At 43.8% G+C, this 27,432-nt stretch overlaps 2 protein-coding genes and 1 pseudogene across 2 annotated transcripts; 1 reads left to right on the top strand and 2 right to left on the bottom strand.

The window, feature by feature from the left end:
* Positions 1 to 336: 336 nt before the first annotated feature.
* Positions 337 to 1,166, bottom strand: LOC105723702 (proteasome subunit alpha type-6-like; annotated as a pseudogene).
* Positions 1,167 to 4,455: 3,289 nt separating this feature from the next.
* Positions 4,456 to 7,730, bottom strand: POLE3 (DNA polymerase epsilon 3, accessory subunit). The gene is made up of 4 exons (XM_012461884.2): positions 7,347 to 7,730; positions 7,174 to 7,259; positions 6,729 to 6,847; positions 4,456 to 6,211 (listed from the first exon to the last, which is right to left on the bottom strand). The coding sequence occupies exons 1-4, from the start codon at positions 7,410 to 7,412 to the stop codon at positions 6,039 to 6,041; spliced, it is 444 nt and encodes a 147-aa protein (XP_012317307.1). The 5' UTR covers positions 7,413 to 7,730; the 3' UTR covers positions 4,456 to 6,038.
* CUNH9orf43 (chromosome unknown C9orf43 homolog) lies at positions 7,592 to 27,432 on the top strand. Its single transcript, XM_064378768.1, has 14 exons — positions 7,592 to 7,684; positions 10,204 to 10,403; positions 10,518 to 10,653; positions 15,908 to 15,965; positions 18,290 to 18,384; positions 20,366 to 20,399; positions 21,137 to 21,309; positions 21,984 to 22,134; positions 22,805 to 22,862; positions 23,136 to 23,209; positions 23,430 to 23,517; positions 25,978 to 26,060; positions 26,717 to 26,780; positions 26,995 to 27,432. Exons 2-14 carry the CDS (start codon positions 10,253 to 10,255, stop codon positions 27,207 to 27,209), a joined length of 1,380 nt encoding a protein of 459 aa, XP_064234838.1. The 5' UTR covers positions 7,592 to 7,684; positions 10,204 to 10,252; the 3' UTR covers positions 27,210 to 27,432.

Raw genomic sequence — 27,432 nt, 5'->3', positions numbered from 1 at the left:
GACCAGCCTGACCAACATGGTGAAACCCTGTCTTTACTGAAAATATAAAAAATTAGCCGGGCTTGGTGGTGGGCTCCTGTAATCCCCACTACTCGGGATGCTGAGGCAGGAGAATCTGTTGAACCTGGGAGGCAGAGGTGGTAATGGGCTGAGATCATGCCACCACACTGCAGCCTGGGTGACAGAGCAAGACTCTATCTTAAAAACAAACAAACAAAAAGATTTTTAAATATTTATTTTTGTTTTTATTTTCCAAAAGCATTGTTTTTATTTACATAGTGTCCTAACCACTTCGGCAGTACGAGGAGCGGAAGAGGCTCCTTTTTCAATCCAGGGACCTCCATGATGTTGGTTTCTTGTTACCAAACACACAGATTTAAGTGGCATCATGGATCTGGTAAACTAACGACAGCGTTTAGTCCCTCTCTGCTAGAGCAACAAGGTGAGCGTCAATCTCTGCTTCTGTAAGAATCCTGAATTTAGGATTTTCAACTGTCACTACTGCAACTTCTATTTCTGAATGTTTGAAATCAATTGATAGAACAGTAGACAGGCATGTAATTGCAGTTTCCACTGTCTGTTCAAATGTCCAGTCAAATTTCTTCTTCACTTTTTTTCAAGGAAGCTGGTTGACTCAGTTGTTTTAACTCCTGCTGCAGTGGCTTTAAACCCACAGTAGTAATCTGCAGGATCACACTTATATGCCTGACGGCCTTGCTCTTCATCTACACCAATTAAAATCATACAACAACCAAGAGGCTTCATTTCAGCATTCTGTGTGTAGGCCTGAGAAATATCTGCAACTCGTTTACACAGCGTGTCCACAGGAATCTCATAGCCATACTTGCATTTCCAGTTAGCTGCCTCATAGCGTGCCCTCTGTGCCTGGGATCTGCTGTCAGCTGTCATTCCGGTCGTCACACAGCCAGTGTTTTCAGTTATCTTGAATAAGTGAGTCACTGTGCTGGAATCCAATCATTTGTCAGGTACTTTATTCTGCCTGACAATTACTGCACAGCCTTTCCTTCTGACAGCTACTTATGTCTTACTACTGTAAGACAGCTACTGGTTAATAGCCTTAAAAGCATATTCTACTTGGTAGAGCCCAGCCTCGGGTGAAAAATGGTAATGTGGCGGTCAAAACCAGTGCTGGAACCAAGGGACATGTTGGTAGAACCACTACTTCAAACACAATCTCTGGGCCCCGGAGCTCCCACACCAGGTGTACAAGTCCCTCCCAGAAGTTCTAACAAAAGATTTTATTTCTCAAAATCTGTACCCCAAACCTGTCATATACTTTATATTTTAAATTTAAGGGGCATAGCAGTGTAAGGCTAGGAAAATATGACACTACTTAGTTTCCAGCTACTAGAGTTCTGATCTGTGTTCAACAAGGAAGGGGGTAGAAAAGAACTAATGTTGCTTTGTATTAAAGAGTCAGGGACAGTACCATGCATTTTACATTCGTCTAATCTTGACAGTAACAATGTTACTATTCTCGCTTTACAGATTAGAAAAACAATTGCCAGCTAGATTAAATAATTTGCCCCATGTTACATTGGGCTCTCTCTGCAATGCCTGCTAATAACCACACTCCACAGGGGCAATTATTATTTATTTTTTCCTAGATTCCCTGGCCAGTATTTCTTTCCTGATACCTGTTCCCTCCCTGAGGTTATTGACAACTAAAAATAATGAGAACCATCATTAGATCTAATAGCTTTTTCCTTCACAGTAGAAACATCCTTTCTTAATTCCCATGAAAACTACTCAGCTCCTGTGGCTTCCTTAAGCTCAGTCCCCTGCCTCATCTCCACTTCCCCTAGCTTTCTCTGTGTGATTACTTGGCACGTGGATCTTCCTGGAGCATTGCTGGGTTAAAGACTCTCCTGTTTTCTGTTAAATCTATACTTAAAACTATTATTCAAAGCCTGCATGAGAAGGGCTTACCCTGCTACCTATTTTTTTTTGAGACGGAGTTTCTCTCTTGTTACCCAGGCTGGAGTGCAATGGCACGATCTCGGCTCACCGCAACCTCCGCCTCCTGGGTTCAGGCAATTGTCCTGCCTCAGCCTCCTGAGTAGCTGGGATTACAGGCACACGCCACCATGCCCAGCTAATTTTTTGTATTTTTAGTAGAGACGGGGTTTCACCGTGTTGACCAGGATGGTCTCGATCTCTTGACCTCGTGATCCACCCGCCTCGGCCTCCCAAAGTGCTGGCCTGCACCTATTTTAACCTGCCACTCTCTAACAAGTCTGTGTGCTCTAGTTAACAATCCCCAAAAGAACTCTCCTTCCAAACGGCTTTAGTTAATTCTGCCCCATTCATCACCAAACTTGGACTACCTAAGAAAAACTTTTTCCTGAGAATAGGGACTATGACTTTAAAACTACAGAATTTAACAACTGGGAAAAATCTTTGACATCATCCACCAGTTTTTCCGCACCACGCCTCTATCATTACTAGAGTGGTATCTGGACTTTTCAAATTCCTAACTAGGCTAAGGTCATGTTTCACTTTTTTTTTTTTTTTTTTTTTGAGGCAGAGTCTCCCTTTGTCACCCAGGCTGCAGTGCAGTGGTACGATCTCAGCTCGCTGCAACCTCCGCCTCCTGGGTTTAAGCGATTCTCCTGCCTCAGCCTCCTGAGTAGCTGGGATTACAGGTGTGCACTACCACACCTGGCTAATTTTTGTATTTTTAGTAGAGATGGGGTTTTACCATGTTGGCCAGAATGATCTCGATCTCCTGACCTCATGATCCACCCCCTCAATCTGCCAAAGTGCTGGGATTACAGGCCTGAGCCACCACTCCGGACAATGTTTCATTTTTTAACCATGGCCCAACCCATTCAAAGGTACTTTTGCAGCCTTACCTCCTATTTTTACTGATAGGAAATTGAGGTTCTTCAGAGAGAAGTGACTTGCTCAAGATCTTATCACTAATTTATGAAAACTGGGATCCTGTTCCACTGATGTTTGACCTTGCTCCTATTTTTTTAAATAAGCTTTTTATATTTCAACAATTTCTCTACTTATGTCCTTTTTCAATTACAGGGGCCAACCCAGAATACCACATTGCATCTAGTGAACTCACTTTTTAAGATTGAGATGGAATGCAAAGAACATATAATTAACTGTTTTTGGCCTGGTGTGGTGGCTCCCTAATCCAGCACTTTGGGAGGCCAAGGGAGGCAGATCACCTGAGGTCAGGAGTTCAAGACCAGCCTCCCCCCTTCCCCTTCCCAAATCCAAATCAGAATCTCTGGGCATGAAGGGCCATGGTTGTATCTTTGTGAAATGTTATTTATAAATTTATGATTTGAAAAAGCTATGTAGATTTGGCTGGGCACAGTGACTGATGCCTATAACCCCAGCACTTTGGGAGTCGGAGGTGGGCAGATCACTTGAGTTCTTGACCAGCCTGGCCAACATGATGAAATCTGTCTCTACTAAAAATAGAAAAATCAGCCAGGTGTGGTGGCACAGGGCTGTAATGGTAGCTACTTGGGAGGCAGGAGAATAGCTTGAACTCAGGAGATAGAGGTTGCAGTGAGCAGAGATTGCACCACTGCCCTCGAGCCTGGTCGACAGAGCAAAACTCTGTCTCAAAAAAAAAAAAAGCTATGTAAATTAGATAGGTAATATAGCACTGTGGTTAAGAGATAATAGAGGTTAATAGCAGTGCTACTTCATAGGGTCTAAGAGTTAATACTTGAGGCTGTGTGTGGTGGCTCAAACCTATAATTCCAGTATTTTGGGAGGCTGAGGCAGGGGAATTGCTTGAGCCCAGGGATTCAAGATCAGCCTGGGCAACATAGCTAGACCCTGTCTCAAATGAAAAAAAAAAAAGTAAAAAAGGGTTAATACTTGAAAGCATTTAGATAGTACGACACAGTAGGGGCTTAACAAACGAAGTTGCTGTATGTACAGGTGCCCAGCAGATCCATCAAAAGCTCTTGCAGCAGGTGTGGTGGCTCATGCACTTTGGGAGGCCGAGGCAGGCGAATCACCTGAGATCAGGAGTTCGAGACCAGCCTAGCCAACATGGTGAAACTGTCTTTACTAAAAATATAAAAATTAGCTGGGTGTCGTGACACACACCTGTAATCCCAGCTACTCGGGAGGTTGAGGCAGGAGAATCGCTTGAACCTGGGAGGTGGAGGTTGCAGTGAGCCGAGATTGCACCACTGCACTCCAGCCCTGGCGACAGATTGAGACTTGTCTCAAAACAAACAAACAAACTCAGAAAACAAAAAAACGCTTTTGCAGTTCAGAGCCCTTGCCTGTGAATGAGCAGCACCTGCTGGTCATCCAAGGTGATGCAGGATCTCATGTTTACAAAGGTCTGGCCAAGTCCACACCCCAAAAACTGCACGGAGAATATCATCAGGGGTTCTCTCCAAAATCACACTATGAACAAGCAGGATGAAACAGGAGGCATCATTTTTTTTAAACAAGATTGTTCTTTATTTGTACAAAGCATTACAATCTTCTCAGCATTCTTCACTCACAAACTTTTCACTGTATTTATTTAGCAAGTTAACAGTGTCAAACCACATGTCACTACCTGTCAAACCCCAAGCGCTCAACTTAGAGACAAACAAAAAGTGCTTGGAGCACTGACTGGAAACAGAAAAAGGCTAAGAAAAGCCAACAGAGAGATTCTGGAAGCAGTTAAAGAGGACGGTTTAGGGAGAGTTAGATTCCTGAGCACCATCAGATTTCCCTTAAGGTTCAGAGGGGCTTCACAATCACAAAGTAATTTTTAGAAGACATGAGACAAAATTAGCCGGGCTTGGTGGCACACATCTGTAGTCCCAGATACTCAGGAGGCTCAGCGGGGAGGATCACTCGAGCCCAGGAGTTCAAGGATGCAGTGAGCTTTGATCATGCTACTGCACTCCAGCCTGGGCCACAGAGTGAGATCCCATCTCTTAAACAAAACAAAAAAACTATGAGATTGGAACTAAATAATCAAGAGATCAGAGGAACTCACACTTTGGAGTATTAAGCAGGTAATCAAAGCTCCTAGACTGACAGAAGTGAGAAAAGGAGGGAGAGGAGAAAGTGGGATGGGGAGCAGAGGAGAGGCAGAAGACAGAAGGAAAGAAGAGGCGCAGAGGGAGAAAGCTGTGATGAGAGGAAATAGTTTGGAACTCATCATGAATTGAAGAATGAAAAGCCATAGTTACAAGTCTGGGAGATGGACTACAAGAAGAGGAAGCCTGGGGTTTTACACCTTCCAGGAGGTGATGACAAATCCTAAAGCTGTACAGTAGCCGATAGAAGGTACATCTAACACTACGCCATCTGTTTTTGTAAAAGTAAGACACTGGCACCCTGGCTTGACTAATACCGTTCTATACTGCAAATTTAAGAACATTTGTGACCAGATTACCACCACCCAGCAGGTCAAACATCTACAGGCAATACAGAAAGGTTTTGAGCCAAGTGGGTCTATGAAAAACAAACCAGTTAATGCTTCAGTAAGTGAAGAGACAGAACAGATTTTGTTATTCTTCCACAGCATTCTAGTGGTTTCCTAAAACTTACAAATTCTGACCAGTCTTAGTAAGCTATTATTGTCAAAGACTGTGCAATCAAACACAGGCTGACCATAAGCAAAGCCTCAATTTTTCCTGAGCCTTGGCTGCCTCTGTGATCTGAAACACAGCAGGCAGCATGGAAGTTATTACTTACATGGGGCAACGAGGAAGACTGTGGATCAAAAACCACCTAACCATATATAAGAGTAACCAAAAGTGATCAAACTGATTCATTTAGCTGTTCAGAATCCCTCTTGTCAAAAAGTCATAACCTTCAGATTGATAAAGCAAAACAGGGTTCTGCTACTCAGATGCTCTGAGTTTGGGAAGTGCTGGTTTTGATGGTATGTCTAGCCAGTTTTTATTCTCATCTTTTCAGGCACTTCTGCCTGAGACTTCTCTGTCCCACATGGAAAAGCTTCACAGAAACATGTAGCACATCACATCTCAAGTGGTACCTTCCAAGTTGCCACAGTCTCCCCACCCTATTCAGTTGTCTACTTCCTCCTCTTCATTCTGTTCTTCTTCTTCCAGCCTTTCCTCGTCTTCATCATTGTCCTCATCCCGGCTCTTGTCTTGCTCTTCAGAGTCTGTTTTTTTGTCTTTGTCTTTCTTCTTTTGCTCTGAGGCCTCCTTCTTGCCTTTCTGCTCCCGCCTATATGCTGTAAGGAGGAAAGAAAGGGTTAGGAGACAGAACTGAAAGAGTGAGTCCGACAGACTGCAGCAGCTAACTGCATTGTACAATTGGAAAAACGGAGGCAGATAGGCCCAGTGGCTCATGCCTGTAATCCCAGCACTTTGGGAGGCTAAGGTGGGTGGATCACCTGAGGTCAGGAGTTCAAGACCAGCTTGGCCAACATGGTGAAACCCTGTCTACAGAATTACAAAAATTAGCTGGGCATGGTGGTGTGCACCTATAGTCCCAGCTACTCGGGAGGCTGAGGTAAGAGAATTGCTTGAACTCAGGAGGAGACTGGAATGAGCCGAGATCCCATCATTGCACTCCAGCTTGGGTTATAGGGCAACACTCTGTGGTGCCCACTGAACTGCGTTAAGTCACATCAAGTGCTGGCTTACTGGACTTAAAGGGACCCATGCTCAGAAAGGCTCAGGGCCGGATAAACAGGTCACACATAATGACCATCTTCTGTGTGGTTCAGAAGACAGGAGGCTTGTTACCTTCTAGGGCTTCTTTTAATGGGGTAACGAACCGCTGGAACTCCATCTCTTCCATGGCTGACAGCACATCACTGGCATTCAGCGTCTTGCGCTTTCCTTTCATGGCAAAGTTGTTGGCACTGTGAGAAGAGAAAGGCTGTCAGACTCCCTCTTGCGCGTAAGGGGTGGGTGGGAAAAGGAGCACCCAGAGGTGGGACGGGAAAGCCTTCCTCTCACATGCATGGATTTTGGTGTGAGAGGGTTAAGTCCTTCCCTTCTCCGTACAAAAAAGCTAAAGCAAAGTCATTTTGTTGTTTTTTTTTGCTTCAGAACTTGTAAGAATTGGCAGAGGACTGTGAACCTCTCCCCACCGAAGGAGGACACAATCGTTGAGGTTTGTGGGCTCCCGGTCAGGAACTCCCAGCCAGGTATCCCCGCGCCTCCCTTATGCCTCTGCGCGGCTCACCAGGATGTGGCGTACAGCACGAAGACGCTGGCGGCGCGAGAGATGGCGCTCCGGGCCTCCTTAGAGATGTTGACACCGTCCGGGAGCTGCGAGGAGACCGGGGGTAAGCAAAGCTGCCGGTCCAGAACCTGCTTCCCTCCTGCCCCCTCTTTCGCCCCGCCCGAGCTGCTCACCGCCTCCTTGATGATCCTGGTGATGACAGCGTTGGGCAGGTTTAGGTCCTCTGGCCTTTCCGCCATTGCCGCCGCCGGAGCTGAGCCTCCCCCTCGCCTCAGCTTCAGGCAGCTACTGCGTCCGGACTTCCCGCGTCGCTACGGTCTGACCCACCTGGGCTTCCGTCCCGCCCCACGTGTCCCACAGTGTTCCACAGTGCCCCGCGCGCCGTAGCCTCCATCCTTTCCTAGCCCCGCCTCCGCCTCAAATGCCGGCGCATCCAGACTTTGAAGCCTCAGTGGTTTTGGCCCGTCGAGGCTTCATCTAACACCAGCGCACCCCGCACGTCCATCCCCAGGTCAGTTTCTCTGCTTCTCGCCTTCGCCGCGTCGGGAACCTTCGCACCAACTTAATATGGCCCAATGGAGCTTCCGTCCGTTTCCCATGGTGCTCTGCGCCGCTGCTTGGCGACGGCGCGGGCGGGGCGTAGCGCGCGAGAGACGAAGGCGTGGCTAATTCGGCTGGGCGGGTCCCCTTAGACCCGAAGGCGGGCTCTGGGCGGCCCGCTCTGTTGACCTTCTCTCCACGCGGCTAAGGGCCGCGTTTTCCCACTTGGTTTCGCAATCCTAAGCGGTTTCGAGTCTGCTTTTCTCTTGCAGGACCTCAGCCCCTTGTGGTCAGATTCTCCCAATTTTTTTTTCTTTCCTAGAATGAAACGGGCAGTCTTTTTCCATCTCTACCGAAGTTGATGTTGGTTTCTAATCTTTTCGCCCCTTACACCTTCGTAACAATGGTACTAAGAATGAGTGTTATTTAGGTGTTTTTGGTTGTTGTTTGTTTTTAACTCGAACTATTGAGGCAGCCCAGGGATAATGCTGGCTATATAGAGATGCGCCTGTTTAGGCTCAGGGTTTAATTCGGGCTGGGCAGGTAACGAAAGGGCGAGAAGCAGTTTTTTTGTTTTAAGAAGAATGCAACATCACTTTCGCTTTCAAAAACAAACCTTATTAAAATTGTATTCATTTTTCAGTTAAATTGTTCATCATACAGTTTTTCCAGTTAAAACCATTCTCAAGGTTTGCAGTGGCGTTTTGTTTTTAAGTCATTTTCATATTAAGTACGTAGAAATTCTCAGTCCCACTGATTTTTTTTTTTTTTTTTTTTTTTTTTTTGACAGGATCTCACTCTGGCCCAGGCTGGGCTCACTGCAGCCTCGACCTCCCGGGCTCAGGTGGTCCTCCCACCTCAGACCCCAGGTAGCTGGGGCTACAGGTGCGTTCCATCACACACAGCTGATTTTTTGTATTTTTCATAGAGAGAGTTTCACCATGTTGCCCCGGCTGGTCTCGAACTCCAGGGCTCAAGGGATTCGCCCTAGGCCTCCCAAAGTGCTGGGATTACAGGCGTGAGCCACCGTGCCCGGCCTCCGACAGAGAATTAATGCTGCTCTTTTCCCTTCAAGCATGCAGCCTCAAGTCGCCCATTAGTTTTCCTGCTTTCAATAGAGGCCTGTTTACAGAGAAATATTTAAAAACAAAAGAGCAAATGCTGTGATAAATGGCAACTAAAAGTGCTTCAATTAGAGACCGTAAGGTCTGGTGGGGGAATTCCGTTTGGATAGAACAGGAGGCCTGGCTGAAAACATCGGAGCGTCTCAGCGCTAGTCAGTTGCTGTTCAGCTGGAATTGGCCCCAGTGTTGCCAAGTATTTTGGTTCCTAAAAGGAGCCAGAAATCCGGACACTGGGCTATTTCAATTTTAAGATAGGTTCAAAGTGCCAGCCGAACAAAACAAGTCATAGGCCAGGTGCAATCCCAGGCTGATAGTTTATCTTTGATCTAAATTATAAACTGTTGAGAACAAGGAGTTTGTTCATTACTGTTCATGTACAAAGCAGGTCCCCTCACATATTTAGTAATCAATAAATATGTTGAATGAAAGAAAGAAATGGACACTATCCTTAAAAAGTTCTTAGGAATAAAGTGGTAGTTAGTGATTGCCTAAAACACCTCTAGAAAGGAAAAGATGAATATATATATTGAGCACCTCCCATCCGTAAAAGTACTTTAATGCTTCTGCAGTCTTTAGGGATTCCCCTCCTTCTGCTTATTTTATTTATTTTTTGTAGAGAGGGGATAACTCATCTTGGCCTACCAAAGTGCTGTGATTACTGACCTGAGCCACCAAGCCAGGACCCCTCCTCCTACTTGAGAGAGAGGTGTGAAGTCACTTGTCCAAGGCCGTATGGCCAATAAATGAAAAACTAATGGCCTCTGATGCAACTGGGAGTGTCTAGTGATTTGCTGTTTGAGCAAACGCATTCACTGCTGGTGGGTGTTTGATCTGCCTTCATGGGAACCGAAGCACACTGGAAAATGAAGCATATCTTTCGGGAGTGTGGGCCTTCTAAGATGCTCTGTGACTACTTTGGTCATAATTTGATAATGTGTTTTGGAGATGGTGGCATCTTCTCCCTGATAACTAACGAAAGGGAAAAGGAAAGGATGCAAAGATTTATTTGGAACAATATGCCAGGCTTTTACTATCCATTAACTAATTTTTGTAATGACCCTGTGAAATAAGCTTATCCTCATTTTACAGTTGAGGCAAGAGGCTCAGACTGGTTAAGTCTCAGGTCACTCTGTTGTTAAAGAGCCAATTAGGAGACCTGAAGTCATTCTGCTCTCAAACTCTTGCCATTCTACCTCATGCTGAGATATTTCCATACTAGCTTGTCACCCAATCTTTAATTATTTTGTGGCCATCATTTACCTGTGTAGGTTCAATAGAAATATTTTCTACTTTGAGTTCAAATTAAGATCTGGACTGTATGGCTAATGTATAATACTCCTCAATTATGTGGTGGTTGATTTTCCAGAGGACTAGAATGCTGCAGGGTTGGCCTTTGTCCTAAACCGTTTCTAGGTATGGACTTGCCAGATGAGAGCCAGTGGGATGAAACCACCTGTGGCTCGGCTGTTTGTCAGCATCCACAATGCTGGGCAACTATCCGCCGCATCGAGAGGGGCCATCCTCGAATCCTCAGCTCACCCTACAAAACTCCCCCGGATGCTGAAGGTGAATTAACCAGCTTCTGTCCTCTCCCTTACGAGGTTCTTAATCTGTTCATGTATGTGGCTTCCTTTTTCCAGGCAGCATGTTAACACCCTTTCTTCTGGTCTGCCTCTTCAGATAAACTCCCAGTGCTCACCGTGGTAAACATCCCAGATTCCTGCTTTGCACCTCGTCATTTACCAGAATGTACCTTTACTAAGACCCGTTCTTTATTGTCTCAGAGTTCAAAATTTTACTCCAAATTTCAAGGCAGGTAAATTATCACGGAATCTTCCTTTAACAGCCGATTGTCTCAAAATTTTGGGTAATGATTTTCCTTATCCATGTAGTATACTTTAAGAAAGCCAGATTAAAAATACCAATTTGGTTAAAGAACAGGTGAATAGGCAGTGGGAAACAGAAAGAAATTCTTTCTGTTTGTGCTCTAGGAATTGGTTAATTTGGGAGGTATATTGGTTCGCTAGGGCTGTCGTAACAGAATACCATAGACTAGGTGGCTTAAACAACAAAATTAATTTTCTTATAATTCTTGACACTAGAAGTCAATATCAAGGTGTTGGCAAGTTGTCTTCTTTTGAGGCTGCTCTTGGTTTGTAGATGATAATTTTTTTTCCCCGTGTCTTTTTTATTTATTTCCTTTTTTTTTGAGACAGGGTCCCATCTTGTTACCCAGGCTGGACTGGAGTGTGCAATGGTGTGATCATAACTCACTGCAGCCTCAACTGTCCAGGCTCAAGCGATCTTCCCACCTCAGCCTCCCAAGTAGCTGGGACTACAAGTGTGCACCAACATGCCTGGCTAATTTTTTTTACTTTTATTAGAGACAAGATCTTGCTTTGTTTCCTGGGCTGGTCTTGAACTTCTGGCCTCAAGTGATCCTCCTGCCTTGGCCTCTCAAATTGCTGGGATTACAGACATGTGACACCATACTGGGCCCCTCTCCCTATGTCTTAACCTGGTCTTCCTTCTGTGTGTCTGTGTCTTAATTTCTTCTTACAAGGACACCAGTCTTACTGAGTGAGGGCCCACCCATGTGACTTCATTTTTACTTTAACTACTTTTTTAAAGACCATATCTCCAAATACCGTCAAATTCTGAAGTACTAGTTAGGACCTCGACAGATGAATTTTGGAAGGAGACAATTCAGCCCATCTTATCAACGTCTGTAGATCAGAAAACGTCCCTATATGTATGCTGTTTTCTTTTCTTTTTTTTTTTTTTTGAGACAGAGTCTCACTCTGTCACCCAGGCTGGAGTCCAGTGGCACAACCTCTGCCTCCCAGCTTCAAGCAATTCTTGTGCCTCAGCCTCCCGAGTAGCTGGAATTACAGGCATGTACCACCACACCTGGCTGAGTTTTATATTTTTAGTAGAGACGGAGTTTCACCTTCTTGGCCAGCCTGGTGTTGAACTCCTGACCTCAAGTGATCCACCCACCTTGGCCTCCCAAAGTGCTGGATTACAGGTGTGAGCCACCATGCCCAACCCTGTCTTTCTATTTCTTTTTTTTTTTTTGGTGGGGTACAGGGTCTTACTCTGTCGCCTAGGCTAGAGTGTAATGGCGTGATCTTGGCTCACTGCAACCTCCACCTCCCAAGTTCAAGTGATTCTCCAGTCTCAGCCTCCGGAGTAGTTGAGACCACAGGCATGCACCACCATGCCTGGCTAATTTTTCTTTTTTTATATATAGACAGGGTTTTGCCATGTTGCCCAGGCTGGTCTCGAGCTCCTGAGCTCAAAGTGTTCCACCCACCTCAGCCTTCTAGAGTGCTGAGATTACAGGCATGAGACACTGTGCCCGGCCCCCGTCTTTCTATAATAATATTTTATTTTTAGGTATGAAACTATAAGCTACTAAAGGAAGAAGCAGTGGCTTTTTTTTTTTCCTTTTCTTGAGTCTCCTAGGTACCCAATCAGTGCTTGCTGATACACGAAACTAAGGGACAGGTATTTGTGGAAAACTTAGACTTAAAAACTTCAAATACTTTGTTACCTGGAATCAAAGTACCAGTGGTGGCTCTTGTGGTAGTTTCTTTTCTCCTGTTCCATTTAAGTAGCCCCTGATGATTTATCTTAGGCTGACAATAGTATAGGAAGGAGTATGACTATTTTCAGGTTCTCTAGGACTTGAACTCTGGATAAACAGGGGTGTTTCTCAGTTAGAACCTATGATGTGCTTCACATTCACACCCAGAGACACACTCCACTCCTGCATGCCTGCCGTGTGTAGTGCAGAGCTGTGAGAGAGCTGCCTCCTCTACTCAGTTCCCTGTTCCCATGCCGTCTTCCTTCGGTGTGTCTTGCTTTGTGCTTCACACTCTCTATTGCAGACCAGTTCCTCATGACATGTTGGGTGTTTGCAGTGGCTTCCGAATTGGCTTCCCTGCCTTTTCCCCTTGAAGCTGTTTTGCATGTGGCCAACAGATTAATCTTCCAAAAATATTGCTTCATTCATTTCCTTGCTTGAAAAGCCCCTTCATCAGCACTTTGTTTACTAGAGATCAGACCCAAACCTCCCGACTCTGAACTGGTGGCCTCACTCTTTACTATCTGGCTTATCTAATCAGAGTCCTCTCTTCTTGAACACTGACTTTTCCTGTATGCCAGACTGGTTTTCCGATTGTGATTTTCTGTCTCTGACACTTTGCTCATGCAGTTTCCTTGCCCTTAAAGGCCCTCTTCCCTCCTGTCTGCTTCATTAAGTGCCTGGCCTGGCCTGTAAGGCCCTGTGAGATCCAGCCTTCCTAATGGCCCTCATCTCGCATTTCTCCCTTCCTTGTTTAATAGGTTCAGGCCACTCTGTTCCCTCAATTCCTCATATACTCCACACCTCCCACCCCAGGGCTTACGCACCTACTGTTTCCTCTGAGTGAAACAGTTTTCCCCTCAATTACGTTATTATTATTTTTTAAAATGCTGTTGACATTTTGACTGAGATAATTCTTTGTCCTTTGGGGGTATCTTGTGCATTATTTGATTTTAGCTACTTCCCTCACCTCTACCCATTGAATACTAGTAGTACCCTACCTCCAGTTATGGCAACCAGAAATGCCTCAGACATTGCCAGATGTCCCCTGGAGGCAAAATTGCCCCCTGGTTGGGAAATACTGCCCTGGATCCTTCCAGCTAATTCCTTTTGGTCATTCGAGTTTAAGCTTAAATGTTGCTTTTTCACAGAAGTCTTCCTTGACCAATCTGTTTAAAATTTCCCTATACAAATGAAATGAAAATTTCATTATTATTTAACCAAGCATCTTTTTTCCTCAGTTCTTCTGATCTCAAATGATTTTTGTTGATTCATTTGCCACTTCTCATGAGAATGTCAGTCCCTACAAGAGCAGGGACTCTCGCAGGGAGAGAGTGAGTTTGTTTTGTTGGCTGCTCTGTCTCCTATTTCTTCAACAATGCTTGGCATATAGTGGAAGCACAGTAAGTACTTGTTGAATGAGAGAATATGTCCTTTTCTTCTGTCAAGTTTGAGTTTCCTCATTTCCCACTAGCCTTGGATGTTCTCTCTTCCAAACTACCCCAGCACTTACAGTCCCTGGCATGCTTATTGATATTTTTATGTTTATGTCCTGTTTGTCCAGCTGGATTTTAGGCCCTTTGAAGTCAGGGACCATGACATTTGTTTAGTCATTCAATTCACAACTGTATTTTAGTGGGGGCCACTGTGATGAATGCTGGGGATACAACAGTAAACAACGTACAGTCTTTGCCCTCAAGGGGCTTTCAGCCTAGTTGGGGAGGCAAAGAAATAGGCAGGCCATATGATGAGTGTCATGAGAAGACTGCCCTGTGGGTTTGTGGAAACACCAGAAAGGGTTCCCAAGCCAGGGCACTGTCTTCTGTGTAAGTGGTGTCTGTGCCTAGACCAGAAGTCTGAGCTGTCTATCTAGTGAAGTGGGGGTTGTAGGTGGAGGGTAGGCAGGAAGAGCATTCTAAACCATAGGGATAGCATATGCAAAGGCTTAGAGGCAAGAGGAAGTTCTGTCTCTATCAGGAAAGTAGTTCATCGTGCCTAGAACATAGAGCAGGAATGGAAGAGTGATCAAAGTGAAGGCTGGGGAGCTGGACAGTAAGCAGGAACCTATGTCATGTAGGACTTCATAACTCAGGCAATCAGGCTAAGTGTTAGGTCTTTATCTTTTTTTTTTTTTTTTTTTTTTAAACTCCTCTTACTATCATTCCTAAAGGTCTTTATCATTTACCTCTTTACTTTATTCATTTATCCTTGCATGTAACATGTCTTTTAAAAAATAAGAAAAATAAGCCGGACGCGGTGGCTCACGCCTGTAATCCTAGCACTTTGGGAGGCTGAGGTGGGTGGATCACCTGAGGTCAGGAGTTCAAGACCAGCCTGGCCAACATGGTGAAACCCCATCTTAAAAAAAAAAAAAATAAGAAAAATAGCAAGTGATAGGAAAATAAAAGGATATGTTTGTTTTTTTTTTTTTACTGTGGTAAATACATACATAACAAAAATGGAACATTTTAGCCATTTTTAAGTGAACAGTTCATTAGCATTAAGTACATTCATAATGTACATCCATCACCACTATCCATTTCCAGAACGTTTTCATCATGTCAAACAAAAACTGTATCCATTAACAGCAACTCCCCATTCCCTCCTCTTCCTAGCCCCGGGTAATCTCTATTCTATTTTCTGTCTTAATGAACTTGTCGGTTCTAAGTACCTCATATAAGTGGAATCACACAACATTTGTCCTTTTGTGTCTGGCTTATTTCACTTACTATAATATTTCCAGTATTGTAGTATATACTGTAGTCCCTCCTTATTTGCAGGAAATATATTCTTAGACCCCCACTGGATGCCTGAAACTGTGAATAGTACCAAACCTTTATTTACTATGGTTTTACATATACATACATACCTATGGTAAAGTTTAATTTATAAGTTAGGCACAGTAAGAGATTAACAACAATAAGATAGAACAATTATAATATGCTGTAATAAAAACCCATGGCGTGAATGTGGTCTCTTGTGGTCTCTCTCTCTCAAAATACCTTACTTATAGGTGCTCACCTATTTTCACACCATAGTTGACTGTGGGTAAGTGGAACCATGGATAAAGATCTACTGTATCAGAATTTCATGACTTTTTAAAGCTGAATGATATTCTATTGTATGTGCATAATGCATTTTGTTTATTTAACATATTTTGAGCAATAAAAGGTTCTTAATAAACTTTTATTGATGGTGATATAACTGTCTGTAGCTGGAGGGAAGAGCAGGCTATGAATTCCATTTGATGGAACAAATAGTTGTGAAGTATTTGCAGTGTGCAGTGTCTGTTTAGTTGCTGTTCCAGGAAAAACAAACAAAAAAACAAAACTTAAGGATATGGTGAGACCCTACATTCATTGGGTAAGCATTAAGCCCAAGGTTTTCTGTAGATAAGTAGAAGGGTTTCCTCGTAGCACTAACTTTATCATTCCAATAAGTCTTTTGTGTTTCTGTTTTATGTGTGGAACTCATTTTTTAGGCCTCCAAAGGGTTTACCTGACAAAAGTTTGATCAACTGTGCTAATAGACTTCTCAAAGTAAGTCACAGGTTTTAAAAGGTACTTCCTCAACATTTTTTCTTTACTAGTGGAAATAAACTATTTTGCTTTTATTTGAAATTATTCCTCAGGAGCACTATAATCTGAATAGTAATGTTGATAGTAACTATTTAATACTGGGCCTATATGCTAGACTCTGTGCTATCTACATGCCATATTGTCTTCAGAAATCCTAGAAGCAAGTGGGATTGATTTGTATAGGTTTGGTGTAGGTGAGAATTTTCTGTCTCTATCTTGCATAGAACATGTTCAGCTACTCATTAAATACTGTCATCTAATAATCAGGGAAACTGGAATGCTAGAATGTCAGACCTAAATAGGCCTTAAGGTCATCTAATCTGATGACTTGCGAACTTTTTAGCTATGATCTACAGTAAGAAAAAGATTTTACAACAAAAATATCATGGAACAGTCCTTACCCTAGCTATGAGTGATGTACTCTAATATTTTCTGTCCTATTCTGTTTTATTCTATTTCATTTTTAAACAATGTGGTCTGTGATTCACAGAATTTGATTTTATGACCTAAGAATAAGTTGCAATTGCAGTTTGAAGAATACTACTGTGGTCTATTTTATATATCCTACAGGGCAGGAAACTGGGATGGGAAGTGATTTGCCAAAGCACACAGCTAGTTGGGGGTAGAGCTAAATTAGAACTTTAGAAAGAAAAAATCCTACTTACCTACGGTAAAGAGAGATTTACTATTCTTTGCAGTCCTACTGGATGCCTTTTATTTTTTTCATGAGATGCTTCACTTTTCAGTATCACATGGAGTGGAGAGTATAAGGAACTGAGATGGTAGATGGTTTTGAATGGATGAATTAACTAATCACTTTACTTCTTTGTCTTCTATAGAACAAGAGGATTAGATTAAATAATAATTATTATTATTTTAAGAGACAGAGTCTTTCTCTGTTACCCAGGCTGGAGTGCAGTGGTATGATCATGGCTCACTATAGCTTCAAACGCCTGAATTCAAGCCATCCTCCTGCCTCAGACCCCTGAGTAGCTGGGATTACAGGCACACACCACCACATTTGGCTAATTAAAAAAAATTTGTAGAAATAGGGTCTCACAGGCTGGGCGTGGTGTATCACACCTGTAATCCCAGCACTTTGGGAAGCTGAGGCGGGCGGATCATGAGGTCAGGAGATAGAGACCATCCTGACCAACACGGTGAAACCCTGTCTCTACTAAAATACAAAAAAAAAATTAGCCGGGTGTGGTGGGGCACACCTGTAGTCCGAGCTACTCGGGAGGATAAGGCACAGGAATCGCTTGAACCCAGGAGGCAGAGGTTGCAGTGAGCTGAGATTGTGCCACTGCACTCCAGCCTGGTGACAGAGTGAGACTCAAAAAAAAGAAAGAAACAGGGTCTCACTATGTTGCCCAGGCTGGTCTCAAATGCCCAGCTCAAGCAGTCCTCTTCCCTGGTCTACCAAAGTGCATGAGCTGTCATGCCTGGCCTAGATTAAATTATTTTAAGTTAATTATTTGAATAGATAATGTATGAACAGGATATATATATATATATCTCCTGACCTTGAGATCCGCCTGCCTCAGCCTCCCAAAGTGCTGGGATTACAGGCATGAACCACTGTGCCAGTCTGGGTGAACATGATTTTTAAATTCAAAAAGCATTAAAGGATTTATAATGAAAAGGAGTCTCTCCTATTACCTCCAAGTGAATCAGTTCCTCTTCACAGGGACAACCTTATTTTTAATATATTTTTGTGTGTGTATCTTCCCAGGAGTATGGACTAGGTGATTTACAAGGTTCCCTTGAGCACTAGTGTTCTAGGATCCTAAATGCCTAAATGTGAGAAGAGTTAGCACTTTGACTTTTATAGAGATGCCTGTAATTGTAGTCAGAGTGTAAGAGAAAACACCTTGCTTCTGTTTCTGTCAGCTCTCTTCTTGCTCCCAAACTGCAGATTGTAATGTCTGCAGGATCTAAGTCTTTGGAGTGGAGTGGGCAGGATTAGTAACGTTCCTGTAGGTAAGCCCCAGGGCACCCTCATATGGGATCTCACTAGGAGTTGCTAAATGCTACCCCAATGGCACAGGGAAGCAGGGGAGATTATTTGCTTATTAATACTCATTTTTGCAGATACCTATACTGATATTTGATGGAGTAGTCTGGTTTTTTTTTTTGGGGGGAAGAATATTATAAAGGTGTCTTGGAGATGGAAAACTTAAAATCATCTTCTGTGCCACCAAACTCTTTGCTTAGCATATCCTTAATCTGATATAGGAGTCTAGCACCTGAAGCCATACATTGGCTTTATATCTTTCTCTTAGCTGCCAGTGTTGAATTTGAATGAGACGCAACTTCCCTGCCCTGAAAGAAATATGGTTGTACTGTGGATCCCAGAAGAAACAGAGATACATGTGAGGTGAGTGTCATATCTGGAACTCAGAGGCCTTTGATTCTGTAAATACCTACTGTCTTCTGCAGGCCTTCTTTTTGTGATCTTCCTTTTAGCCAGCTCATTGCAAGTAGCAGGAGGCCAGGCAGAGAAGGTCGTGGTCACTTGCATCTACTTTTTGCTATACTGGAATTTTAATGTAATGTGTTTTGAGATTCATGCTGTGGGACTTCGCCATATCAAATTTTACATGGCAGTAACTAGCATACAAGATAAGGTCCAACTTATTTATAAGGCTTGACTAAGAAATAAATGCTCTCTCTTAATTTTTCTTATTAGTCACTTGGAACAAGTGAAAAGTTCTCAGTGAAGCATGTGAATCTCTGATCTCAACCCCAGGGCCTAGTACAGTGTACAAAAGCAATAGCATACAGAACTTGTGTACAAAACAGTGCGTGACAAAGATCATTTGGTGAAGGCCCAAAGGCTTGCTAATATTGACAAGCATGGGGAAAGTGTTTGGTTTTTCTTTCCTGATCCTTGAGGCTGTTTTGGGCAGGGCCAGGCAGAGTGGGGCACAGGCCTCTGATTCTTAAGTGACATTTAGAGATGATGAAACTTAAGAATTTCTTTTTATTTCATTTTTTCTTTTTAAAACATGATCCTGTGAATGCTTCTCTCTCTCTCACTCACTATATATATATACACACACATATATATGCATTTTTGTATGTGTATATATGGTATAAACAAATGAAAAACAACCCTATGGATTTATTTCCTTTCATGTGAAAGCAACTCTGAAGTAGGCAGGCCTAGGGCATGTGAGCTCCATGAGATAATTAGAAACCAGAGCTCCTTCTAGCTTTCTGGGCCATCATCCTTAGCCCATGGATTCTAACTTCTAAGGAATTTCATGGGTGCTTTTTTTTTTTTTTTTTTTTTTTTGAGATGGGGTCTTGTGCTGTTGCTCAGGCTGGAGTGCAGTGGGTTCAAGTGATTCTCCTGTCTCAGCCTCCTGAGTAGCTGGTACTACAGGCGCATGCCACCATGCCTGGCTAATTTTTTGTATTTTTTTTTAGTCGAGATTGGATTTTATCATGTTAGCCACAATAGTCTCAATCTCCTGACCTTATGATCTGCCCTCCTCGGCCTCCCAAAGTGCTGGGATTACAGGCATGAGCCACTGCTCCTGACCTCATGGGTGCTTTTGATGTCTAAGTTGGCTACTAGAACTCCAGCTATCATATCCATCTCCCAGGCAAGGAGGAAGAAGACAGAGCAATAAAATACTTTTTTTTTTGAGATGGAGTCTTGCTCTGTTGCCCAGGCTGGAGTTCAGTGGTGTGATCTCGGCTCACTGCAACCTCTGCCTCTCGGGTCCAAGCAATTCTCCTGCCTCAGCTTCCCAAGTAGCTGGGATTATAGACACACACCACCATGCCTGGCTAATTTTTGTATTTTTTTAGTAGAGACATGGTTTCACCATGTTGGCTAGGCTTGTCTCCAACTCCTGACCTTGTGATCTGCCTGCCTTGGCCTCCCAAAGTGCTGGGATTACAGGCGTGAGCCACCATGCCCGGCCATAAAATACTTCTTACACAACCTCTCTGTCTCAAGCAGTGAGGATTTAGTGGAGAACCATAGAGATTTGGTCCCTGTCCTGTTGGAGCCTTGTCAGGGGGAGTGAGACATTACAGACAAAACCACACCTACATAGATCATTTCTAATTTGGTTTCATGTTATGAAAGCAGATAACTGGATTGGCTGAGAGAACAATGGGAAACCTAATTTAGATAGAAGGTTGGGGGGGTCTTTCTAGCAGAAGGTACTTGGGCAACAGGTACTGCTGGGCTCCCAACCAGCTGTCTTTGAGTACTGATTAGAGCTAGGAATCTTTGTGGTCATCATTCACAACCTTGGAACTTCTGTTTAAGATCTGGATAAGTTGTGCTTATTCTTATTTCAAGTCCAGCTGAGAAGCATGTTTTGTTTTGTTTTCTCCAGCCAGCATGGGAAGAAGAAAAAGAACTTGGCAGTGGTGAGTTTGATGTTTTTATGCAGACCTTTATATCACTATGTAGACTTTATTTTGTTTTCCTTTCAGGTCTCCTCCACCTCACCCCCTTTCTTTTCCTAAATTATCAGAATCTGCTAAAGAAAACCCTTCTTTAGGAATAATTACCCAAACCATTCTCTATTCAGAGACTCCTCTTCCCTGTCTCCCTCCTGTAGGGAGATGAAGAGCATCTTGAGATAATAGGAGGAACTATTGGGTATTCAGGGAGAATTTTTGGTCAATTAAAAACGAATCCCAATGTGATGAGATAGAATTTCAATGAACTAGGAGTTATAAGACCTGAGCTTCTCATTCTAATTCTACCATTTATGGGTAAATGTGACCTTGGATAAGTCACAGAGCTGTAAGACTGCTATGTCCATGAGAGTAGTGTCTTGGTTCATTTTGTTCATTGCTGAATCACCATCCCTAGCCCTGTGACTGACACATAATTAGACAACAAATTTTTGTTCAGTTTGTTGAGTGAATAAATGAATGACTTTTCTGGAAAATGAAACAAAACAACTAATCCCTATATGATCTGAATACAATAATAGAGTTGGGAGCTTGAGAGGAAGTATGGTGGCCCTCATCATTCAGAGGAGGCGAGAATGGCTGGAGTGCATGCCAGGGTAGTGCTGGGAGGCTAGAATGTTGATGGGAAGGAATAGGCTCAGAAAGAGGGCTTTGGAGAATTCTTTCCACTGTTTCTCTTCCAGAAAAGCAAGTCATTTCTGGGTCTCTCTGGAAATCAGTCCACAGAAACACGAGTAGGAACTCCAGAGATGATTGTGCCTCCCCCAACCCCAGTGCAATTGTCTGAAAAATTCAGATCAGATTTCCTACCTCTCTGCACCCAATCCGAAGCATTACCTCAGGATCTACTGAAGGAGTAAGTATCGTGTAGGTCTGTGGGAGAGCCAGAGCATCTGTTTTTAACTGAAGCTGAGATGGGTCTAAACAGTGTGCTCTTCCTGAGTAGGGCTGGGAGAAAACTATCACCCCAGTTGTTTACGCAGCTCTTAGCCTTACCAACAGGCAGGAATGACCATCATAACCACCACCATTTATTACACTTACCATTTGCCCAGCTCTGTGCTAAGCATATCACATGTACTTTCATTTAAATTTCCACTAGGAGGTAGGCACTATCACTCTCTTCTTTTTATAGGTGAATTATGAATAAGTGGTAGGCAGAATGTATGGTCTGCAGTGAGATGACCTTTGAATTTTACGTTGAAACTTAACTGGCTATATGAATTTTGGTAATGTATTTAGCCTCTTAAAGCATTTTCCTCATTTCAAAGTATGAATAATACCTGTTCTCAGGGTGTTGTAAGGATTCAGTGTTATAAAGCACATGAGCCTGACATAGAATCAGCACTGAGTATGTGCAGCTATGATGATTTTAGTTGCATCAGAAAGGTGTTACCAAATGAGCACTTGTTGGTACAGGCCTTTTCAGACCCAGAGTGGAGCTTTCTTGGAGCCCTTTACATCTCTTTCTCCTCAGCCATGCTTTCCAGGAAGAGCTGTTGCTGACTGACTGTCTTCTGTCCCCTTCAGACTTTTCCCAGGTAGAAAGCAAACCATGCCCTGTCCGGAGATGAAGATACAGTTGGCCATGATGAGAAAGAATCTTCCCTTGAAAATGAACCTACCTGACAGTGCAATTTCTTCTAAGATGTTTCTATCTATACATCGCCGTACCCTGGAAGTAAGAGCTAGGGAGCAACAGGGAAGAAGCCTATGTGAAAATTCAAACCCTTCTCTTGTCAAATCTAGAATAGACATTCTATTCCTTATCTCTCTTCTGCCTTTCCATGCTGAACCCAAGCCCCACGGAAGGCTGGGCTCAATATAGGTGAAAGCCAATCAATGGGGAAGTGTTGAGAGAGTAATGTTCTCTATTTCTTTTCTTTTTTTCTTTTTTGAAAGACTGGGTCTCACTTTGTCATCCAGGCTGGAGTGCAGTGGTTATCATGGCTCACTGCAGCCTTGATCTTCTGGGATCAAGCCACCCTCCCACCTCAGCCTCCAGAGTAGCTGGGACTACAGGCACGTGCCACCATGGCTGACTAATTTTTAATTTTTTATAGAGACAGATTTTCACTATGTTGCCTAGACTGGTTTGAAACTTCCGAGTTCAAGTGATCTGCCCACCTCAGCTTCCCAAAGTGCTGGGATCACAGGCGTGAGCCAGCATGCCTGGCCATGTTCTCTATTTCTTCTGCACTTTGTTACCCACATCTTTTCCCTTCCTCCATAGCCTCTGGTACAATGCTGCAAAACACTGGTGTTGACTGGATGATAAACACATTTGGGGGACACATTTGGAGAAAGGGAAAGATCTGCAGTAGAGCTTTGCTTCTTTTTTCTCTCTCCAGAAACCAGCACTGCGATATCCTGAACGTCTGAAGAAATTACATAACCTGAAGACAGAAGGTAGATTTGCTGTTGCTGCTGGATCTCTAAGCACAATTTTCTGTCAGCTTACATTTCTCGTGCTTTAACATGGTCCAATTCAGTTATATTTGTGGCCTTAGTCATACAGAATGACATGTAGAACTCAGGAAGCAATAGTTTCAGGAAGCAGCCTGTCTGGATTGGTCCTTACCAGGGAGAGTCAGCATTGTGAAGGAGGGCACAGCAGGCATAGCAGTGGGAGAGAGGGGGCTGTTAGCGAGAAGAAGATCAATCTGGCTCTCTGGTCACCAGGTTACAGGAAACAGCAGCAGTGGCAGCAGCAGCAGCAGCAACAGAGGAGGGTGAAAACACCTACTAAGAAACAGGTAGAGTGGCAGTGAGGGGCTTGCTGGGACTGGGAGAAATAGCTACATCCTGCAATGGAAGGGATGTATGAAAAGTGGGAGTCTCCTTGTTTTCTATCTGGTTATAGATATAAAGTTCTTGTCTGGTTGTAGATGTTAAATTCCTTCTTTTTGATTCCTTTTGAAAAAAATTTCTTTACTTCCAAATATCCTAATTAGTTCCTCTTGATGTGGGTTTCAGGAGGCTAAAGTGAAAGCCAAGGGTGATCCAGGGAGCCAAGGCACATCACATAAACATCCAGTTACCACTGTTCATGACCATCTGTACGGTAAGGGTAAAATATGCTTGGTTGGGGGTGATAGGATCCTTGAGGGGTAGGTGTCTGAGGGCAGGAAAAGCTAAGCATGCTCTTGTCATTTTGAGACCTGCCTTTGTTAGGCACTCACAGTTTCTTGGAATGCTTCAGTCTGTCTGGTCTATCCTGTACTATTCTTCCCTGAGACATTTACTAAGCAAACAAACTGGGCCAGATGTATGCTTCACATGGGGACTTGAAAGATGACCGTGAACATGAATCACAGTCATTTCTTCCTCAGGTTCTACCTAAGAAAAGGCAGAGCACTTTGAGGTTCAGGAGAGGAGCAAGCCCAGGTTTTTGCAGAGAAAACCCTGAGGGCCCATTGTCCAATGAGGCAGGGAGAGCTGGGGCCCCTCGCTAGAACCCCAAAAGAGTTCTAAGGAAGCAGAGCTCCAGGGCCCCCTAACCTCCCTGACACAAGGTAGAGAGTCTCTGGAGCCTTACGTTAAAATCAGCACATTGTCTGTCCCCATCCAGGAGGCAAGGAGCCAATTCTTGTCAGGCACTTCTTTTGCTCCAGTGCACGTGCTGGATACGAGAATGGATATCTCCCCATTTTGGAGTCCCTATCATGTCTGAGCTCAGGGATATACTTACCCCTATCTGACGTTTTTCAACTTGATTGCAGAATGGGAGGAGGGAGAAAGAATCCCCCAAAACCTTGGAGGATCATTGTGCCCTTCTCAGACTGGACATTGCTGACTTTAATAAGAAAACAACTGTTTAATCATCAGAAAGAACTCTCCATCCTGGGGCACTGGGAGGGCTGAGACTAAGTTTCCTGAGAAGGATGTTTCCCTCTTGCTTTCCTTCCATCTCACTTATTGTTTGATGCCAGTGATGTCCTTTAACCTGAAGTTCTAAGAAGGTCCCTGCCCTTCTCATGGGAGGTAGACAGAATCAGGGCTTGGCCCCGGGCAGGAAGTGATGTATCCATGATTAGCACTCCATCTAAGGTGACCACTGCCACTCCCCTGAATTCCATTCTGGTGCCTTTTGTACCCCTTCCCAATGCCTCCAATGGGAGCAGTTTTGTTTGGGTGACTGGGGTGCTCCCTGAGTCATTTTCTTAGAGTGGTGGCCTGTCCTCACTGAGTTGAGAAAGGCTTTATGGAAGAGATGATTTTTGCATTGGTTCTTGAATATGTGTAGAAGTTTTCCTGATATGGAAAAGAACTCTTGAAAGGGAATAGCCTGTGCAAAGGCATATAGGAGGATCATAACTGCTCAGGAAACACTGAGCAGTTGAGTGTGGTTGTGGGGTTGGGTATTTGAGGAAGAGTGGTCTATCATGCCACAGAGGTAGGCAGGGGTTTGTATGGACTACTAAGTCATTTGACCTTTATGGTCCAGCCAGTGGTGCTCCGCCTTGACTGTACACTAAGAGCAATTGAGAAGCTTTTATTATTTATTTATTTATTTTATTTTTATTTATTTAGTTTTTTGAGACAGAGTTTCACTCTTGTTGCTCAGGCTGGAGTGCCATGGTGTGATCTCTGCTCGCTGCAACCTCTGCCTCCCGGGTTCAAGCCATTCTCCTGCCTCAGCCTCCTGAGTAGCTGGGATTACAGGCATGCACCACCACGCCTGGACAATTTTTTGTATTTTTAGTAGAGACGGAGTTTTTCCATGTTGGCCAGGCCGGTCTCGAACTCCTGACTTCAGGTGATCCGCCGGCTTTGGCCTCCAAAAGTGCTGGGATTACAGGTGTGAGCCACCGCTCCTGGCCAACAAGCTTTTCTTTTTTTTTTTTTTCCCCACGGGAACATGATCTTACAAGCTTTTAAAATTCTAATACTCAGGCTGTATCCCAGCTATTAATTTAGAATTTCTGGTGGTAGAAACTAGGCCTCAGTATTTTTTTTTTAAGCTCCTCAGTTCTCCCAGTGTGCAGCTAAGGTGAGAACCAGTGCTAGTAGGGAGTTGATGGAAATGCCGTATTTTAGCATAATGCCTCTGGTGGCAGCTTGGAAGATGTTTGTTTAGGGAAAGGGAGATTGAGAAAAGAAAGAATGAATGTACTTAGGGACTAGTTGGGGAAGCAGCTGATGCAAAAGAAACATGAAACTAGAGGTTTTTGTTTTGCTTTGTTTGTGGGTACATGAGGGATGGCGCAAGAAGATGAGTCACATTCTGGTAAGAGGAGTATTTATATGCTGTGAGAAGGTAGAGTTAGGGTTTCTTGGAGGAATCCTGGGACTTTTCACACACTTTACCATAATCTCTAATTCTGTAATAGATAAAGGTACAGTCCCAAGTGAGCAGAATCTCAAATAGAACTCAGAAAGTCTAGCTACCTTTTACCTGCCACCAAGATCTTATCTTTTCCTGGATGCGGAGTCACTTATAGACTAAGGGTCACCGAGAAGCCCCAAAATAGGGTATGATGGGCCAATACAAGGAAGATTGAGTTGACTTTTTAGTTATTAGATTACAGAACTCTGCCAGGTGGGAACAGTGACATGAAGCAGCAGCAGCAGCTGTTGGAGACAGAAGGAACCACCTCAAAACAGGTGAGAGTGTGCCAGGGCCTCTGCTAGGACCCAGTTTCAGTTATCTGTTACTCCAAAGCATAACCATAGTGATTTGTTATTTCTAATGATTCTGTGGGTTGACTGGACAGTTATTCTCTTCTTGCTTGAGGTCATGTAATGCCGCTGAGCTGAGACTGTTGCCCAAGTTGCTGGTTTTCCTTCCTGAGGCCTCTGCATGTGGCTTGTTTGGGCTTTTTGGCAGCATAGCAGTTTCATGAAAGCAGTTTCTTAAGGGATGGGCCTGGAATTAAAACAGTGTTACTTCTGCCACGTTTTATTGGCTGAAGAAGTCGCAAGTCCATCCCAGAGAGTAAATAAGAGAAGAAATAGGCCCTGTTTCTTGATGGGAGGAAGAGCATGTGCATACTGGAACGGGAGGAATTGTTGGAAGCCATCCTTGGAGGCCGTCTGCCCTTAGTTGACTGTAGGGAATGGGAAGGAGTGGTTCTAGCTTCATTTGGACAGCACGGAGAACAAAGAACGTGTGATACCAGCTTCTTTTCAGTCCAAAGAGGTAGGTCTCTGGCTCATCTTAGATGTTAATTTCTCCAAGGAAAGCATCTTTTAGAAAAATCCTTTTAGTTCCCTAAAGTCTTGATTCAAATTTCCTTACATTTTTCCCTGATGAATTTCAGGATTCCACAGAGAGACCAAAGACGGACTATTATGACCGTGTGGATCTCTACCACAGTGTGAAAAGTAAGTTACTAGAGTAGAGGAGCCTTAGTAAGTGACTGAGGCTAGGGAGAACTGAACCTGTGTTGACCAGGCTGGTTTACCTCCCTGAAGGCACAGTCCTCCTGTCTTAGAGAGATCCTTAAAAACACCCCGGGTTTTCCTTTTCTGTCCTCCATTTGTCATAGTTAGTTGAGAGAAGTTTACAGGTGCAATTAATGACTGCATCTTCTTTTAGGTCCTGAATTGTATGAAACAGAACCGACTAACAAGGACATTAGTGCTCTGGTGGAAGCTATGCCAGAAGCTCAGGCTGCCAGCCAAAAGAAGGTCTCCTTGAGCTTTTCAGAAAGTATAGCTAGAACAAGCTGGAACTCTGAGCTCAAACTACTGAGGATTCTTCAGGACACTGATGATGAGGATGACAAGAGCCAATCCTCTGGGACAGAGTGAGAAGCCTCTGGAGGAGTAGACTGAAGGCATCTCCCGGGGCAGCTGTGTTCCAGAGTGGGATGGCTGGTATCCTGAGGACAGCAGCGTTTCACATAAGGGCAAGAGGAGAGAGAACTTCTGCTCTCTGGAGCCTTTACCAGGGCCTGAGCTCTGAGCTTAGGGATTCAGTTTTCTTTGTTCACCTCTACTTGCCTCTAAAATAAATGAAGGAGAAAAAGCCCTA

The sequence above is a fragment of the Aotus nancymaae genome, unplaced genomic scaffold, assembly GCF_030222135.1.
Source record: "Aotus nancymaae isolate 86718 unplaced genomic scaffold, 86718_ANA_hifiasm-v0.15.2.pri h1tg000003l, whole genome shotgun sequence".
Lineage (NCBI taxonomy): Eukaryota > Metazoa > Chordata > Mammalia > Primates > Aotidae > Aotus > Aotus nancymaae.
This window is presented reverse-complemented; position numbering and strand designations above follow the sequence as displayed.

What these genes read in the sequence shown, in the direction of transcription:
- POLE3 (XM_012461884.2), bottom strand. Translation starts at nt 7,412, where the DNA reads ATGGCGGAAAGGCCAGAGGACCTAAACCTGCCCAACGCTGTCATCACC. An exon ending in GTGCTGTACGCCACATCCTG is followed by an intron (nt 6,848 to 7,173) that starts GTGAGCCGCGCA and finishes CTCTTCTCACAG; the next exon opens with TGCCAACAACTTTGCCATGA. An exon ending in ATTAAAAGAAGCCCTAGAAG is followed by an intron (nt 6,212 to 6,728) that starts GTAACAAGCCTC and finishes TCCTCCTTACAG; the next exon opens with CATATAGGCGGGAGCAGAAA.
- CUNH9orf43 (XM_064378768.1), top strand. Translation starts at nt 10,253, where the DNA reads ATGGACTTGCCAGATGAGAGCCAGTGGGATGAAACCACCTGTGGCTCG. An exon ending in CCTCAGGATCTACTGAAGGA is followed by an intron (nt 21,310 to 21,983) that starts GTAAGTATCGTG and finishes TGTCCCCTTCAG; the next exon opens with ACTTTTCCCAGGTAGAAAGC. An exon ending in AAGGAACCACCTCAAAACAG is followed by an intron (nt 26,061 to 26,716) that starts GTGAGAGTGTGC and finishes GATGAATTTCAG; the next exon opens with GATTCCACAGAGAGACCAAA.